This window comes from Protomyctophum bolini, assembly GCF_963924005.1.
Source record: "Protomyctophum bolini genome assembly, chromosome: 6".
Classification (NCBI taxonomy): Eukaryota; Metazoa; Chordata; class Actinopteri; order Myctophiformes; family Myctophidae; genus Protomyctophum; species Protomyctophum bolini.
This window is the reverse complement of record NC_137867.1, coordinates 25,664,200-25,684,199: the sequence shown is the minus strand read 5'-3', so window position 1 is coordinate 25,684,199 and position 20,000 is coordinate 25,664,200. Positions and strand designations below refer to the sequence as shown.

The following is a 20,000-nucleotide window of genomic DNA, read 5'->3' as shown; positions in this document are numbered from 1 at the left end:
GCGTGTGTGTGCATACTGAATGTGTGTGTGTGTGTGTGTGTGTGTGTGTGTGTGTGTGTGTGTGTGTGTGTGCGTGCATGCTTGTTTGTGACTCGGGCACAATCTGTCCTCAGTGAAGGATGCAGGTGGCTCTGGCCTAACTTCCTCTCCTTTTCCTCCTTCGCACTTCCTCTAAAAACCTGGTTGTGTTTTTGCATCTTTGAAGTTTGAGCTGCATTGTTTTTTTGTATCACTTCAGGAAAAACTGTCAGCTGTGAAACAGATATTTGTAAGCCTAAAGCCTTTATCCTATATGATGGTGTTGCTTGAAGCGAACCGACAATTCGTTGATCGCCACCATCAAATGACAGGCTTAAGCCTGCTGTTCTCCCATAGACAAATGGGGAACTGACACTGTAACCGAACAAATGTAGAAAACAATGCCAATGGACGGTAGTATTTCACAAACCAACATCTGAAGATATAAGTGCACTCATCACAGACTAATCAGAGTATTTCCATATTATATCGCCTTGATTTGTCATGATATCTCTTAGGGATGTCAATTATCGATTAATTCATTAATTGATAATTGATGACCTCATTGATCGATTAACCGGTTGATAAGCAGCGTTTAAAACATAATCTGAGAACGAGACTACAAAAGGCATATTATATTACTTAATCAAATATTTATTTGACCATTTGAGATACAGGGCCAGGCAATGTCATCTTTGTATGAGGAATAAAATTAAATGAAAAGTGCACCATCTTGTCTGTCATCACATCAAAAGCAGACACGTTTCTGGATTTATTTTAATCGGCACACATGCATTTGCTTTCCTCCACGTGCGCACACAGACAGCATCACATTCACAGAAAACCGCCCAATGATATAACTGCAGAATGTTCGATTAAATGTTAACTGTTACGTTTAATTGAAGAATTTCTTAACGATTAATCGATTAATCATTAATTATTAACATCCCTAATAGCTCTCTCTCTCTCTCTCTCTCTCTCTCTCTCTCTCTCCTTGTCTCTCCATAGCTCTGACTCTGAGTCTAACTTTAACACACCAGAGGCAGAGTCTCCTGGCGTTCTGAAGCAGCTGAATCAACTGGACAACTCCATCTACACAGGTGAGGTCACAAGGCCAGCTGGCTGGCTGTCACTGTCTGCCACACTGCTATTTATACTGCACAGATGGAACTCGGGCTCACTCAGAAATGTACAGTAAATGAACTCTCACCTATCAGACACAGACATAGTAAATCAACCGATATATGAGAAGGGAGAAGGGGGGGGGGGGGGGGGGGGGCTCCTGTCTCTTTGTTGAGTCCCCTGAGTGTTTCTTTCTCTTTTGAAGAACTACTGCTGTCCCAGACACACCACCCACCACCCCTCCCCTCCCTTGTCCTGGTTTCACCCGCACAGACACAAGATGAGGCTGTGCCTGCCTGAGTTACCATAGCAACAGATAAGCCTAAATGCATCTCCTGTGCTGAAACAGAACAAAACTAAAAGACAAAAAAACAACAAACTAAATAATAATAATAATAATAATAATAATACTATTAGGGATGACACACATCTCAATTCATCCATCTACATCAGTTTATGAAATATCACTCCTCTTTGTAAATTTGTTTTTGGTTTGATTGTGTCACCTCGAGGATTAACTTCAGCTGATGTGGAATGAAAAGCTTGTTTTGACTGGAGCGTATGGGACAATGTGGGCAGATTAAAGCAAGGAGAATCATAATCTTTATATTATTCTGTCTATCTGAGTACCTGGCACAGACAATAACAGTGTAGCTTTAACAATAACACGGTCACTCACAAGCAGCTCGCGTGCACAAGAATCCGGGTTAGTTTCATGAATAAAACATTGAACACATGGACCGTCTGCTCTTCTATGATTAGACCACAAAATGCTCTGCTGGGAATTTAGTGCCTCGGTCTGTGGCATCAACCACATGTTAGAACCCTGCTGTTTCCACTGATCTACCCGGACATCTCAATGGCTTGATAATATGCTTTGTTGTGTGCAGTGTCACACACCAAAAGTCACAGATCTACAAGCTTATGGACCGGTACGCAACAAATTATAAATCTACCTTCTGTCTGCTTTCTGTCTCTGATTCTGTTTCTTTACTATTTGTCTGACTACAGTGGTAGTGGTAGTAGTCTAGTGGTAGTTAAACTGTAATAGGGCCTGATGTTGTTTTTGTTGCTAGGCCACATGGTGGTGTATTCTGCAGGACAGGGTGTGGTTCCTCCAGCTCTATTCCCTGTCCCTGAAGGGTGTGTTAGAGTGTGTGTGTGTGTGTGTGTGTGTGTGTGTGTGTGTGTGTGTGTGTGTGTGTGTGTGTGTGTGTGTGTGTGTGTGTGTGTGCGCGCGTGCGTGTGTATGTGTGTAGTAGTGTAATATGTGCAGATACAGTACATCTATCTACTACTCAGCTCCATTTCTCATAACATCAGATAAGTTTGCATATTATACAAAATAAACTTTGCATAAACACACTAAAGCTTTCCATCAGACTGTGTTAAGATATAATACCCATATACGCCCAGTCAAAATAGAACCACAAATACTTCATTCTGTGTATATCTCTGCCCTGCTTTGTGCATGCGTGTACTGTTTATGTTGAGCAAAGGAAGAGGGAATAAATAATGGATGAACAATTACACAAGGTGAATGAATGAACGAAAGAAATGCAGTAAATATGTGAAAACAGAGGAGAAGGCCCATTGTACTTTCCTCACTGTGTGTAGAGCTGTGTTCCTGGCTTTCTGGTGGGTGGGCCGGGTGTACAGTACGTTTCAGTAGACAGAGAGTGCTGTGTAGCCGTCGTGACTCAACAGAGACCAGCCCACTGCTGGGGTTCTCTGCTAGCTGTTAATGGTATGACTAGCAGGACACGGGATGTGAAGCACAATTCAGTGTGTTCTGATAGGAAGCCAGAGGCCATTCTAAGTGTTCTGACGGGCGGGGGACAGGCCATTCCATTGAGGTTTACTGAACCCTGAAGTTAAAAATTATTAGCTAGCTAAAGGTTGAAAGAGTGTAGGATTTACTGGCTGGAGGACAGACATGCTGGGCGATAAAATAAAGTTCTATTCACATTGCCTGGCTCGATGCAAAAGACTAGCTTCAAGTTTCAGTGTAATGTAAATGAGCTCTAAGAGTTGTTAAGCTGGACAGCAAAAAGCATGGCTTCAAACCTTTGTCTCCTCTACACAGTTCTTCCTGGAGACGATGGACACCTGACATCACACCAATTCTTGGACAAGAACTCTAATCGGGATGTCCGTCCTGTCTCACTTGGGGAGGTTGACACCTTGAACAACCTCACTGATTGCACTCCTAGCAACGGCAGCGTTGCTTTGGACCAGAACCTCAATCTCACCCTGAGCACCAAACCCAGTTCAGGAGACAGACTATCCTCTTCCACCCCACTGTCGCGGTCTCAGGCCCTCCGGCCCCCATCACTGTCTGTGCCCTGTCCCCTGAACGGACCTGACCCCGCAGAGGTGGATGATGAAACTCCAATGACCTCTGAATTGAGCCCTGACTCCAACCTTAACGCCAACCTCTGTGTGGACTCCGACTTGCTCAATGGCAATGTGAACTCTGACCTGTCAGGTGCACAGTTGACCTGTAACCTGGAAGGAAATGACACAGTGAGACAGTCGCCCAGAAAAACCAACAGCACCGTTGTAACGTGAGTAGCACATTGAAGATGTAAATGCAAAATCGTAAACGTACATTTTGCTGTCAATGAAACAAGCCCTAGAAAATCACAATTTGTTTGGTGCTATACTAGCACTGCCAAATAAGGAGGTGCTTCCATCACAACTTACAAAACAGACACAAACCATTCACTAAGAATTCAGACCCCCATTTCTTCTTTCATGGGTCATTTTAAATCATTAAGAACTCGAACGCCTGAATTAAGTGATATGGATGAGAGTGTATAGCATGGTGATGTTAAAGACTCACACAACCCTTTTGACAAGCCTTGCTCAACAAAAATAATACACATTCAACTGAAGGACGTGTTTTTTCATGTTGGCCCATATGTCTCATCCTCTCTTGTGTCTTTTCTTATTGCTAATTCATACTTTGTCATATGACGGTGTTGCTTGCCGAAACTCTGCAATTTTTGGCATTCGTCACGGTTATATGATGAAGTATGAATCGGGCTTCATCCTTTACTTCCATACATGTCATTCTGTTTCTCTCTGTCTGTGTGGCATCAGGACTGCAGAGCAAGTCCATTTCCTCTGTGTTCTGTTGTAAGTACTGTGTGTGTGTGTGTGTGTGTGTGTGTGTGTGTGTGTGTGTGTGTGTGTGTGTGTGTGGGGGGGTGCGTGTGTGCTTGGCTGCGTGCGTGTCTGTGGTGACTACTCTCTGTGTATATGTGGCTAGGCATATGTGTTTGTAAATCCTACCACAGTCAGTTATAAACACAAGGGCGCTCATTTCTCGGAAGTGCAGTGAAAAAGAAAAGAAGCTGCACAGTAAAATCCGGCATGTTCATTTAACTCTGAGAGTGTCGGAACTGGATGGGCAATAAGGCCCCCCAGAGTTAAAATAACACTCTGGATTGTGCAATGTAGATGAAAGAGTGAGAGTGAGAGAGGAGAGGAAACCTTGTAAATATCATCTAACGCACCAAAGCAACTATTCTTGTTGTTATTAACTTTTGGCACCAGCATTTTTCATTAACCACTTTCAACCTGCCTCCATAGGCGAAAATGGCCCCAAAGAATGTTCAAGTTCACAACAATGCGTCACATTGTGACATGTTGTTGTAAGATTGTCTATTTTTGCTCTTTTGCATACGATGAAGTACAGTATTTAGGGCATAGGTTGTTAATCTGCCTTCACCACTGGGCAGCTGAGCACGTTTAGCAGAGCATGAGAGCTCAACAGAGATGCATAGAGCAAAATCAATGAGGTCTGGATTTCTCTCCTCACCGATACAGCAACAATGTCCTGTGCTTACCCAGCATGCAATGCACCAACTGATTTACAAACAGACGCACGCATGCACACACACACACACACACACACACACACACACACACACACACACACACACACACACACACACACACACACACACACACACACAGTGACACACACACACACACACACACACACACACACACACACACACACACACACACACACACAGAGAGAGAGAGAGACATGGTCTTGCTCATCAAGTATTTTATTAACGTTCAACCTCTTTGTTTTCAGGAACTCCTGTAAGGTGAAGCAGAACCTGTCGCTGAAAAAGGACAAAGGTGGACAGGTAGGGTTTACTGGTGTTTCTGTGTTCTGTCATCATAAAAAATCTGACTTGTTCACACAGAACAAGTTTAACTAACCTGATGTGGCCACTTGGTGGTACAGGCCAGGGGTAAAGGTCCTGCCCACTACTGCAGAGACCAGGGCTGGAATGGGTGATCTCTGATCTCTGTCTCATTAGTGACTCCTACAGTTTGGTTCAGTTCAGTTCACCTGTTCAGTGGTTAACCACTTAAACCCCATTATGGTTGAGTGGCTGTGGCTCAGGAGGTAGAGCAGGTCGTCCAATGATCCCTGGGTCGGCGGTTCGAATCCAGGCTCCTCCTGTCCACATCGAAGTGTCCTTGGGCAAGACACTGAACTCACGAACTGAAGACGACCAACTCATTGCCTCCAATGAGTTGGTCGGTGTGAGCTTGCCACCATTGGTGTGTGAATGTGGGAAGTGAGGATGCTGGCGGCGACTGTTCGCCGCTTCACCTCCCAATGTATGAATGAATGAACCATTGTAAAGCGCTTTGAGCACTTAGAAAAGCGCTATAAAAATGCAATTCATTATGATAGTGTATTTTCTGTTAATTGTTGGGAAAGTAGCCGATAGAAGCTTACAAACTCGGCTATTTTCAGGAAAAGCTTTTCCCACAATACAGATGCTGGGGTTTAAGTGGTTAGAGGATATCGTGTCCCTTACGCCCTCCGCATGGTGAAACTATTCAGTCAGTTGAAAAAAACGGCTGATGATGTCACCGTTGTCACGGGTATTGGAGGAGATTCGTGGTTGTCTTGAGATCCTTCCTAAGACCAACCAATAGTGGTCAGCACTGCAGTGTCAGTGACAGTGAATAGTAATACACAAGAGAATCAGGTAATTAATTGGCACAATTAAATTGGGAGGAAGCGGGAAAAACATGAAAATAAATATTGGAGCTTGGAAACTATATTCTTGGAGAGAAAAATAAACATTTGTTTTCTTATTGAAGGATGACCATCGTGGAGGCCATGCTACAGATGAGGAGAAGTTAGCCAGTAGTGTAGTCCTCAAACCAGACGGTGAGTAAAGGCCTACATTTAATGCAATTCAATTCTTGTCGCTGCAGGTGCAATACAATTTAAAATCCAGTCAATGCACACAAATATAAAATAAACAAACAGGAGCAAAGGGGACAAGGCCGTACAAATAAAGGAGAAGAAAGGACAAATATAAAATGGTGAACGTGGCGCAATCTCAGTCAGTGTGGCCGAGGCAATAACAGCACTGTCCAAGATGTATGATATAGTTAGCATAAACTCCGTTCAGGTTCAAGGATCAAGGAGTTTGGGTCAAGGAGTTTGGTATAATGTCTAAATATCAGGGGGCTTTTCAGTTATACACGTATGTATGTCTCTGCTCTGCTTCCTGTATACCCTGGCCTTTACCCAGACAGTAGCTGTGGCCTGGAGTTATACAGTCGACACTATAGCTGTTTGTTTAAGTGCAGATGGTATGCTTTAGTTTCCCTCTGGGCAAACAATTGGTTTGATCAAGTTCAGACAGAGAGAATGTGGTCTTTGTTTTACTGAGAACACACACACACACACACACACACACACACACACACACACACACACACACACACACACACAATTTACAATTTAGGCATTTAGGCACACACACACACACACACACACACACACACACACACACACACACACACACACACACACACACACACACAAAAGCCCATCCTCAATCATTGACCACACATATTCGTGACTGTTAAGCTTGTGACTGTGAGATAAGACATGAGCATAGAGTACAACAGTGTGAAGCTAGGCTTGACTCTATAATGGTATACCCCTTTAAGCAGTATTATTATGATGAAGAGCAGCCAGCTCATACTGGTCCATGTGTGACGCAGCATTTTCAGGAGACCTTATACTCTTTTGTGGCTCTGTGTTATGGTGAGGTCATTTAGTGCTGTGTCCAAAATCCCAATGAATCCCATCCTCACATTAATATAGGACCTACTGGTGTTTTAATGTATAGGCATTAGCCTTAGCATTAGCATTGTGCTGTCTTAGATGGAAACAGAGTTGAGTAGACCAAATATTGATTACCATGCCTACTCTAGCCGGGTGGGGAGGGCAGTCTTTGTCACTGCACATACTGTAGTGGACTTGGAGGCTTTAGAGACTGTAGCCTACTAGTCCTCTATGCTGCACACTAGGGCACCAAACTGTCCAGGGACACCACAAAGGCCCCTTTTCCACCGGTTGGTTCCCAGTGGGAACCGGTTCAGTTCTTTTTGGTTCTTAGTCCATGAGCCAGAGCTCCAAAATTGAAAAGTTAATTATGAATTGAGTGGGCAAAACCATACCTATATTAGATTGTTATCACCATTAAACTTCCCCAATTGAGTACTTACACGAAGACAATGATTTATTGTATTACAAATTTTACATTTTTAAATATGCAAATGAGGCATTATGTAGGAAAATATGCAAAATAATAATAATAAAAAAAAGCTACTACTGTGGAAGGGTTATCATGTATTAATTTACTTGTATTGATCTTATAAACAATTTAATATAGGGTATAGGGTATACTAAAAACCAAAAAGAACTGAACCGGTTCCCATTGGGAACCAACCGTGGAAAAGGGGTCAAAGGGTTAATCCGGCTGTGGCTTTGTCCTCCTGGTGGGACTCATCGCTGGAGCTAAATTGGAAGAAATTCGAAATAATTATAATTATAATAAGATGATCGTACACATGCCTAAAATTACTAATGTATTATAAATTTGTGTCCCTCTTTCATTGGCATTTCTGGGGATTATAAATTGTGTGATTTGAAGAAGTAATGATATAGTTTTCTACAGTGCTGCCATCTGCTGGTCAGTATATCGAGAACATATTATTTTATCTAAAACAGGAACTTATAATATTTGCCCGAACCCTCAATGCAAGTATTGGGTAACAAGCTCCTGTGTCTATGTTAATATATTAGATGTGATTATTTACAGGCCCAGAGTGTGCTGTGTCATCCCGACCTTTGGAGTCAGACTGCTCTTCTCAAGCAGTATGTACCACATTTATAAATCAAGTGAAAACATTCTCATTACTTTTGTGTCATTCAACTACCACACACTGACATGAGCATTTATCAGAGAAAGATTTACTGGGGATAATTGTGACCCCTCTAGTTACCACTAGGTGGGGCTGAGGGACTCTTTAATCTAAACAGAAAGCCTTGCTGAAGCCCTATGATACTATGTTTCACTCTCACTCATAGCTTTAATGGTTCCACTGTGAACAAATGTGTTGGTTTTCAGCCAGTTGGCACTTTATGAAATAGGTTGAATGAGGTACTGCAAAGTACTGCTTGTGTGTTGCCTTTTAACATCTTGAAAAAGCAGACATAAGAATATAAATATATATTTAAAAAAAAGAAAGAAAGAAATAGAATATGTATACATAGTATTACTTAATATGAAATGACTTGTCAGGAGGAACAGCAGGAATGAGCACTCTGTATCATCATGTGGTGTTGTGGCCATTCCAGGCTAATATTATGGTAGACTGCAGCACCTTTCGTGCCATCCGGTGACAGAAGGATTTGGATTATCACTTGTGAGATTAGCATATGACTGTCATAATCCAGGGGAGGCCATGTGGAGATACAGAGAAGGGAGTTTGGGGGAAAATAGTTTAAACAAATTTATTTATACGCAGTTGTACTGCGATGTCGCACCCCAAAAATAGCAGATCTGCAAGCTCAAAAATCATCACGGATCTGAGAGAATGAGCACAACATGGAATAAAAAGGATAATTGACTAATAACTCCATCATGCGATGGTGTAGCACGCACTACACTGTTTTAAGTTGTTAGAGTTATAAAAAGTACTAAGCTTCAGCACAAATAACAACACTGTTATTACTATTATGACAAAATATGGTTACTCACTAATAATGAAGCGATTTTTTGTTTTTAGAATAATTTGTTTGTTGTAGAATCTTTAATTAATTATCCTACCACCAGTTTATTATAATGCTGTTATAAAGATATGTCATAAAGATTTCAATCTACTTTGGGTGAAGTTGGGTGAGTTTAAATATCAAGCTGATGATTAAAAAAAAATCTAATTTGACTCTGACCAGTATGGCGACCCTTGCAAACTGAACAACAATAATTTGGGAGAAAACGATGTGCTGAAGAAAGGAAGTCAGGTTCTGGATTCCATCTGCATCAGTGAGGCAGAGAAGGATGCAGTTCTCAAGCTCATCAGAGAGGAGGTACAGCACTACACTATTAGAGTCTACTACAGCATCCTATTCCACACTCACTAAATACAAATTTTAATTTGACCATATTCACACGGCAGACATTTTGCTCTTGACCTTCCCCTCATCCCCAACAGAACAAAGAACAAAAGAAATAAGCATGCGCACGCACGCATGCATGCACGCACGCGCGCACACACACACACACACACACACACACACACACACACACACACACACACACACACACACACACACACTTTTCCTGAACCTATGCCTTTCCTGTGTTTCAATCTGGCTATTTCTGTTAATATGACAGCTACAGCTATTTACCTCCAGGGATCTATAAAGGTTTATATTATCTTCTATCTTACTGTTTACCAATGATGTCCTGAATAATTGAGTGTATCTATCTATTGCTAGAATCATGTTATCATAAAATAGGTGAATAAGTGATGCCATGTGAGCACTATTGGGGAACATTTTCAGGAGGTGGACAGGCATGATTTAACTTCTGTGAAATAGTTTTGCTCTGCCCAGTGCCCATATATGATTTTTAGACTCAACACCACCCCAAGTATGACGTAAGAGTAAAATGGTAGCCGCGTAAATATGCTCAGTTATCGTATTTCTGTATTTCTTAATTGTTTGACTCATGATAGATGTATTTTCTAGATCATAACTAAGGAGGTGGAATCAAACGAATGGAAGAGGAAATGTGAGCACAGCAGAGAAGAAGTCACTGAGATGAGGTAAACACATTGGTATTCATCATTTGAATGATTGAACCTGAGTGAGACAATTTGGTTGAGTTATGAAACTGCGGCTGGTATCACATGTGTTTTTCCTCACAGGAAGATTGTTGCAGAATATGAAAAAACGATTGCTCAGATGATCGGTGAGTACACAGACCCTCCGTTACATGCAAATACTGTCCTCAGATAATACACAAGTCACATTACATGTTATTCACTTCTCAAAATTGTACTTCGGTGTAGGTCGGCTCCGTTCTGCATGCCATCTTTATGTAAATTGATCTTCTTGACTTCTATGAACAGCTGTTTACACTGGACACTAAGTAGTAGTACATATACATACAAATATATCTTAAATAATGTGTTTCTGATTCTGATATAAAAAATAATAATACTATACTGCCACTGCTTCTCTTCTCCCTTTTCAGAGGATGAGCAGCGCAACAACATGAGTTCCCAGAAGGCTTTTCAGGCGGTAACACTGGAGAAAGATTCAACACTGTCAGACTTGAACTCTGTAGAGCGCTCTCTGTCTGACCTTTTCCGCCGTTATGAAAACTTGAAGAGCACCGTGGAGGGGTTTAAGAAGGTAATGAATTCTAATGGGGTGCTAAGGTAGCACAGGGATAAAGTTCTTTCCCACCACCACAAAGACTAGATCCAAATCCCAATATAATAATAATACTCAAATATCTGCCTCCTCACCTCCTCTGCACTGGACACCAGTGCCCTGCCTCATCGAGGAGGCCAGTAGGAAAGGTAAAAAATGTAAGTGGAGGACGTGAAAAGGGACATTTTAGTATTGGGATCTGGCTTCATGTGTATTGGAGGAGAGACATATCAGACTACCTCCCATAGAGCCCTTATCGGAGTAATCGGACAACGTCACACTGAATAAAATAATTAAAATAAAAACAGAAAGAATAAATACTAATCATGCCTAGGTTAAACTCAACTGGATTGTATTTCAGTGTTTTCTCTGGTCTCTGTCTACAGTATATGCTGGCTGAAATGTTGTGTGGACACTCTCTTTGTTCCAGAATGAAGAGGTGCTGAAGAAGTGTGCACAGGAGTATCTGGCCAGAGTCAAACAGGAGGAGCAGAGATACCACACACTCAAACTCCATGCAGAGGAGAAACTAGACAAGTATGATTTAAAATGCGAATTTCCTCTGCCCTACCAAATCACTGAAAGAAATATGAAACATAAACCTTTATATAATGTTGATATTGTGACTTAACACTTAAACCATATATTAACCCATTACATACCCAGATTAAGGATGCTAGGGTTCAAGTGGTTAATGTCTCTCTATGTCTCTCTCAGGGCTAATGAGGAAATCGCCCAGGTACGTGGAAAGGCAAGCTCAGAGAACATGGCAATGAGCGCCAGCCTGAGGAAGGAGCAAATGAAGGTGGACTCGATGGAGACAGCCCTGCAGCAGAAGGTAAAAGACCTCCCTATAATGCTTCATGTCAGCTTGACAAGAAACATGAAGGAGAATGTTATTGGATTGCATTATGACATCCATATGATGTATTGATTCTGCATTGAGTCAGGCCTCCCATCTCATCTTGTTCCTCGGTTGTGTTTTTACAGAATCAAGAGATTGAGGAGCTCACCAAGATCTGTGATGAGTTGATTGCCAAGATGGGAACAATAGACTAAAGAGAATGATTTAAAACAACTCTTTCCACTCATGCCTTCTTCCGCCTAAAGATTATACCAGTGTGCATGCACCGCCCCTCCCCTGATGAGAAGCAGCTCTCATACTACAGGGGTGAGCAACCTTTTTGGGCACATGATCATTTAGCCGTTTTCCAAGGTAGTGATCACCCAGTGCAATACAGTGAAAACCACCATTGCTTTGAGTTGGCTGCTAATTAGAATATAATTAAATATAATAATTTAACGACTTTCAGTCTGGCATCCTTATTTTGGGCATGTCATTAGAGGCAGAAATTGTCGTTGGGATTGAAATGTTTCAAAAATAGTGAAATTAGCAGATCTGCAAGCTCACTACACGTCACTTTTCTGAACTTGTAGATAAAATTACTAGGCTAATTTTAGGAAGAAAAAAAAGATTATAATTCTGACTATCTGATCAAGATTCAGTTTTATGCACAAACAATAATGGTTAATAATGGTTATTTATGATCAACTCAATTGATCACCTCATTAACCCAATTTGATCACTTGGTAGATCCAAAAGAGGTGGTTGCCCACCCCTGCTCTACCAGATCTGCTCCTTGGAGTTAGCTTATGCACAGGTCAATCCCATATAATATATGTAACATGACCACCTATATCTCACCTTACTCCTAGTGAATGCACTATTTGTGACCAGAGCATGCACTGTACACACTACTGCTTCAGCTGATAATTTGTTATGTGACTGTTTTGTATTACCCGTTTAGAAAGCTTGAGTGTCCCTTTACTCGTAGTTGATCATGCAAGCGAACAAGAACCTCTTGTAACAATATAGGTTCCCAGTATCTTCTTCCTCAGGCCTTATTTGTACCGGTAATTGCATTTAAGCTTAAATCTGGATGAGCTTTCGAAAATTGTTTATGTCTGCAACCTTCCATGCTCACACTCAAAGATATATTTTTCTGTTAGACGTAAAGACTTTTGTTCTGAAAGAGAAGCTTGTTGTTATCAGTTGCACTGCATAAAATCAGGGTTGAATTCAAGCTGAACCACTTTCAACCTGAAAATGTCAAACATTTTCCAAAATAGCAGATCTACAGGCTCACAACGCATCATGATGCAAGGCATTGTGAGCTTGTAGATAGGCTATGTTTGCTATTCTTCATATAAAGTATATAGAGCCTACCTGCTCAAAATACAGCTGTATTGAATGAAGAGTTTAAAGGAACAGAAAGCTTTTATTAACCTCAGAGGCCTTTAATTAACAATCACGTACAGTCATGTTGTAGTATACTCATCACACATTCTACTGTTGACATTGACCAGACTTACCTATTACCGGTAATAGCAAGTATTTGTAATTGTTTGTTTTAACCCTTTTGAAGTGCCATACTGTATGAATGAGGTATACCACCACAGTAGGAGAAATCAAATCATTTTAGATAATTTGAAACTACTGATTTGAATCCTCTTGGCACTCACAATATTGTGTAAAGCTCCTCCTATCAGTCAACAGAGTATGTTAAAGCACACCATAAAAGGTATTTGCAAATTGCAAGACGTGTTTAATCTAGTACTGCTGTGGATGCAGCATAGAGGCATGTTGCCTCCTATACAATACGACTAATGTGATGTCATGTTTGTTCTCCTGTTGTTGATATCTTTGATCTCCAGTCAGTAGAGGAAACTTTAACCCAATGTACTCAAATGTGAAAGAATCTCACGTTCTGCGATGTAGAACATCAGCCACTTATTGTTCTTGACATAGAATAAGGAATTCTAAACTAAGTGGATACTGGACTGGTTATATGTATCTTGGATTAAAATATTAGAGCCATTTAGTTGTTTTTCGATAAACCACTCATCATGATCATGTTTACCTTCCGCCAGTAACGTACAGTCAGAGAGGCTGTTTTAATGAAGTTTGTTCTGTAATGGACAGGCGATGATGAGGATAATTGTTCAGGGACTGTATATACAGTGCTGTGTATTCGGTGTGCTGTGTAACGAATTCATGCAATTTTTAATTTCATGTTTATTTACATAGCTTCACTGCACAGAGAGTGGTTGTTAATACACATGCAGTGAGTACACAGTAAGTAAGCTTCCATCTACATTACAGCTGATGGCATAGAAGAGGTTGTAGTTCAGAATTTAGTTTCAGTTCATTCATTCTTCCATTCATTCATAACACACACACACACACACACACACACACACACACACACACACACACACACACACACACACACACACACACACACACACACACACACACACACAGAGTTTAACTTTGGGCCTTTTTCAGGTTAGGTTACCTGAACAAAATGTTGCTTTTGCCAATTATTTGTATTGTATGTCTTTTTTTAAATTTCACCCAACTGTATTCAATGTGTATGCTAACATTGTGACTGTACGTAAAAAATAAAAAATAAATATTATTTGTTCTACCTGGCAACTTGATGAATTGAAGTGTACGTTCAATTTTATTTTTTTTGTCAGATCAACCTGGCAATATATATGAGGGTACTGAGTTTTGCCCATATCTGTGTCAACATTATCCTCTTATATAACATATTATATATTTCTACCGATGGCATTTTTTAGATCCTACCAGCATGTGAACAATATAGACATATTTCACTGAGTTGGTCGATAATTCCGACACATTATCAACAAACAGACAAAGTCTGTCATCAGCCAATACTTGCCCATTGTTGGCACTGCTATATCATATAATATAAGAGCATAACTGTATTATATATGTATATATACATACCCGTCCATACCCGAGGCAGGCGAAAGTCCTTTCTGTGAAGAGTTTGCATGTCCCCTAGGGTAGGTACCCTCACAAAAAACATGCAGTAATCCTGGTCTCCACCTCCCCGTGGCCAGCCACTGTGGGTTACAAAAATCGTGGGATAAAAAAAAAAACTATATGTATGTATCCCTAAAAGATCAAAATAAATGTACAGTAACTCTAATTGTACGCTATAATTACAGGTATTAGGCCTATATATAACTTTAACAATATAAGTAGAACTGTGTCATTGTTAAAGCGAGCTTAAGTCCATTACCACAGGGTGCTGGCTGTGCAACATTAACGCAGATTACAGAGATAAGACCATAATGCCAGTTCCCGACAACCCCCACCCGACCCCTCAGTTAGAACCGTCTCTCAGCTCAACCATTCTTGGACAGGACTTCCACACCTACAGCGAGCTGTCAGCCATCCAGCATGAAGACTGCCTTGGCCTTACTGCTACTTATCTCTCTGGCCTGCCACAGTAAGTTCCTACACACTATGTGATGTTGGTAGAGCTTTGAGGATGGCAAAGGATTGAAGGCTAATGAGCATCTAGTCAGACCAGCGTGTGTTGGGCTACTCAGCAAAATGAGGAACAGTCTAAACACTTAAGCCCATTTTATTGTTGTGGTCTTGTAGATCACTAGGTTAGTAGGTTTCAGAATATATCGACAAATGGTGGTCCGTGGCACAAAGTATTTCATGGAAGTGTTTGAGAACCACTGCTGCAGAAGCCCTATAGACTTAATTTCTTTGTGATGTAGAGGAGGATCTATGCTTTTCCCTGACATACACACTGTAGCCTGAGGTTGTTTCTGATGCCTAAAAAGTAAGCAAGTAGGCAGCTTCGTTCAAGATAATACATTCACACTGGGTAGTGAAACGATTTTAGCTTAACGCTTAACTGTCTGGGACATTCTCTGCATAAATCTGTCACAAATGTAATACCCCTGGTGGATTTCCCTAACCACGTCACGTAACTGACCCTTGGGTTCAGGATGATGTATATGTCTGCTTAGGCTGCAATAAACCTGGGCTTACAAAACTCTCCACATGTGTAATGTGTAAGAAGGGCAGTGTATACATTAGTACAGTGATACTCAACCTCAGGCCCGCGGGGCACATCAGGCCCGCGGGACCATTATGACTGGCCCACCAATGAAAATCTAAAAAAAAGAAGAAAAAAAAATCTGGAAAATGAAATAAAAATAAATAAATCTGAATGAAGTTATCTTTAATTACATTATTATAAGTAGGCCTAATACTATTAGAGTTGTACTATTACTCGAACGAAAATAAAAGCTTGGGGGGGGGGGGGGGAGATGCAATGCAAATGAAAGACATATACTGTGTATCCCTATTCCCTATTCCAATTTTATAGCTAAACGGACAGAATTCTATTTTATTTGAATGATGAAACCCAGCTGCCATTAATAGTTGGAAATGGAAATTGCGGAAATTGCGGAAATTGCGGAAATGGTAATTGCGGAAATGGTGGAAATGGAAATTGCGGAAATTGCGGAAATTGCGGAAATGGAAATTGAGGAAATTGCGGAAATGGAAATTGCGGAAATTGCGGAAATGGAAAATGCGGAAATTGCGGAAATCGTAATTGCGGAAATTGCGGAAATTGCTCTTCACTTATAGCTATCTATTTTCAGGTAGATTGTTTTATTTTACTCAGTCAGCCATATCACTACTAATTTTTTTTCATGAAAAAGGTCATAGCTGGGTAATCTATTTTCAGGCAAATTGTGTTTATTGTATTTTATTTTACTCAGCCATAACAATTTATTTTCTGTTAACCAACTTGCTGGCTGGCAGGCAGGCAGACAGTTACTCATAGACAGGCAGACAGACAGACAGCTACTCATGGAGAATTGGACAGGCAGGCAGTCAGACAGCTACTCATAGACAGGCAGACAGACAGCTACTCATGGAGAATTGGACAGGCAGGCAGACAGCTACTCATGGACAATTGGACAGGCAGGAAGGCAGACAGCTACTCATAGACAGACAGACAGCTACTCATGGACAATTGGACAGGCAGGAAGGCAGACAGCTACTCATAGACAGGCAGACAGACAGCTACTCATGGACAATTAGGCAGGCAGGCAGACAGCTACTCATAGACAGGCAGACAGACAGCTACTCATGGACAATTAGGCAGGCAGGCAGACAGCTACTCAGACAGGCAGACAGACAGCTACTCATGGACAATTGGACAGGCAGGCAGGCAGACAGACAGCTATACTCATAGACAGGCAGGCAGACAGCTACTCATAGACAGGCAGACAGTAAGACAGCTACTCATTGACAGACAGACAAATAACTACTCATGGACAGACAGACAGACAGACAGGCAGGCAGGCAGGCAGGCAAAGAGCTACTCATGTTATGTTATTATGTTATTATAACAGCTACTCATGTTATGTGCAATCATTTGTGCAGTTATGGAAACAGCTCTTTGTGTTTATGCAAGAAAATGTAACACATTTATTTATTTACATATTGTGTGCATGCACATTGTACTTTGATACATTTTGCGAAAATAAAGCAATTGAAAGAGTGAAGTTATCAAGTATCATTAATGTCGTAATTTTATCTACTGGCCCCTGGCCCCTTGCCATTTTTGTAATGTGGCCCACAGGTAAATCTATTTGAGTATCCCTGCATTAGTACATGTACTGTATCTAATGGGTTGTCGTGAGACTATGCAGCTGTGATTGTCTCACTGTACAACAGAGTGGGAAGGTTTAGTCTCAGTGACTAGTTACATAGTCAGAGGCTGTGTGTGTGTGTGTGTGTGTGTGTGTGTGTGTGTGTGTGTGTGTTTGTGAGGGAGAGTATGGGGCTGTGTGTGTGTGTGTGTGTGTGACTGCGTGCGTGCGTGCAACGCGTGTTTGCATGCTCATGCCAAGAACATGTTGCTTAGTGTCAAGTCATGTGATCTCTCCTGTTCCAAATGTAAAGGTCATGCACTAAAATGTCACACGTGTGTGGCGTCCAATGAGGATGACTGTAACCGCCAGGGTTCCACCTCCTGTCCCCAGTATGCTGATGCCTGCTCAACCATCACAGGACCCAGTGAGTAAACACCCCCTGATACAAACACACACTTTCTCTTTCTCACTATCCCTTTTGCATAGACTTGACACATAAACACATTACAAAGGAAAAAACAGCATTGTAATCAGTTCTGTGTTTAAACATATACTGGTAGATTCTCTTAGACGCCACTAGATGTCAGCATTACATTAACCTTGGACTGTCTTGTCTTATTTTTCACAAAGGAAGCTGATAATACAAATACAGTAGTAAGTAAGTACATTTTATTTATAAAGCACCTTTCGAAATAAAGTTACAAGGTGCTGAATAATGGACACAGAATAAGCAATCAATCAAGTTAAAGAAATAAAATACAGCAAGCATTAAACGAAGCCAATAAACAAAACAAATGACAAAACATAGGCCTGTAAATGTGTGTCAGGTAAGAACTACATCTTTAACATTCTCTTAAAGCCGTCTACTGACTCCAATTTTTTTACGCCAGGGGCAGGGCATTCCATAGTGTAGGAGCAACCACTGCAAATGCCCGGTCACCCCTTGTATTGAGTTTGGTCCCGGGTATTTTCAAAAGACCTTTGTTTGAGGACCCAAGAGGTCTCACATTGGTCTTTTGGGGCAGTAGGTTATATAATATATAACGGGGCCAACCCAGGTCTTGAGGTGACAGAAACAGAATTGACTTCATTTTTTGCAATATTGTGCAGATGATAGAAACAGGATTGGGTGATCTTTTTAATATAAAATTCAAGGCTCGTGTGGGTGTCAAAAAAGACACCCAGGTTCCTTGCTATTGGTTTGACGTTGGTTAAGTTGTAGGAAATGTTGTGCCACCGGCCACACAGTTATTTATGCCAGTAGATATGCTGCTGCCACAATCAAAGTATGGTCTGGTCTGATCTGGTCTTGAAGCTGATCATTTGTGCCACTGTGCAATTCAATTCCTCCAGTAAGATCTTGGAATACATTAATATGCAATTGCACTATTTTTAGATACAAGTTATCCATTCATTTGTCACTAGTCTGTTTTCCTACTTTGTGTTGTGCTGCGTTTGCATGCTTGTGTGTGTGTGTGTGTGTGTGTGTGTGTGTGTGTGTGTGTGTGTATGTGTATGTGTATGTGTATGTGTGTGTGTACACACTGTAATGGTAAAGCTTCAACCCTCACATCCTCTCATCATTTGAGGTCGCTGGATGTGATCCCAGCAGTTTAAACAAACCACAGACGTCTCTATATCCAAGTGTGTGTGTGTGTGTGTGTGTGTGTGTGTGTGTGTGTGTGTGTGTGTGTGTGTGTGTGAGAGAGAGAGAGAGAGAGAGAGAGAGAGAGAGAGAGAGAGAGAGAGAGAGAGAGAGAGAGAGAGAGAGATAATTGTGTGTGGGGGCGGGGGGGAGATGAATGTTCCCAGAGTTCAACTGGTTCAGAACTATAATAAATGTAAAACATGATTGTGGAAGTCTCTTATGTACATCTTGTGTACATACCCTCACCATTTTGCCACAATGTTTCAGACACTGTGATGAAATCGTGCACCTACAAGGATTTCTGTGCCAAGGCCAATGGCGCCAACTTGGGAGCCAAAATGGAGTGTTGCTTTGGTGATGACTGTAATGGGCCCAACAGGAGCCGCAGCTACGGCAACTCGGTTGGATCCCTAGACTGCAGCCCGATCCTACTGCTAGGCCCCCTGGTGCTGCGAGTGGCCTCCAGCCGGCTCTAAACTCCTCCTCTTTCACTGACCCAGTCATCCATATGTTTCTGTTCCTTCACATCTGTCTGTCTGTCCGTCCGTGACTGTCTATCCAACCATCCATTCCAGTTAATGGATCCGAGTTTGGGAAAGGGAATGTGTTAATGAACCATGGGTAAAGTGAGTCAAAGGTCTGTTACAATGTGGTGCATATGGCATCGTTGTAATGAAGGTATGTCATTGGTGTGATGAGAGGTTGGTACAATATGAGCTATTCAGTGGCTTCACTTATAAGTGCGCCAGTGCCTACAGCTGGTCCTTGAATGTTGTCATATCACAATTCTTGTTGTGACAGTTTCCATCGTGACAGTATCACTGTCATGTGATATAAGCAATGTCACTTTACAGCAGTGACAAATGTGTACAGGCTGACATTCACAAGTGTATTAAGTATAAACAGACAGACATT

The 20,000-nt window shown here is 41.4% G+C and overlaps 1 protein-coding gene across 4 annotated transcripts in view; it reads left to right on the top strand.

The window, feature by feature from the left end:
• The window catches only part of LOC308317710 (transforming acidic coiled-coil-containing protein 1-like), a 30,772-nt gene extending 16,341 nt beyond the window's left edge, over positions 1-14,431 (top strand). For 3 of the 4 annotated variants that reach the window (XM_080766954.1, XM_080766951.1, XM_080766953.1), the window contains exons 2-14: positions 1,027-1,118; positions 3,227-3,707; positions 4,246-4,281; positions 5,252-5,306; positions 6,283-6,352; positions 8,304-8,359; positions 9,440-9,574; positions 10,238-10,314; positions 10,417-10,460; positions 10,746-10,906; positions 11,358-11,464; positions 11,645-11,765; positions 11,918-14,431. In XM_080766954.1, coding sequence (XP_080623080.1) covers positions 1,027-1,118; positions 3,227-3,707; positions 4,246-4,281; positions 5,252-5,306; positions 6,283-6,352; positions 8,304-8,359; positions 9,440-9,574; positions 10,238-10,314; positions 10,417-10,460; positions 10,746-10,906; positions 11,358-11,464; positions 11,645-11,765; positions 11,918-11,986 — 1,504 coding nt within the window. In that variant the 3' untranslated portion in view covers positions 11,987-14,431. The remainder of the gene's footprint in view (positions 1-1,026; positions 1,119-3,226; positions 3,708-4,245; positions 4,282-5,251; positions 5,307-6,282; positions 6,353-8,303; positions 8,360-9,439; positions 9,575-10,237; positions 10,315-10,416; positions 10,461-10,745; positions 10,907-11,357; positions 11,465-11,644; positions 11,766-11,917) is intronic. The other variant, XM_080766952.1, reaches the window with a different exon arrangement.
• Positions 14,432-20,000: the final 5,569 nt, after the last annotated feature.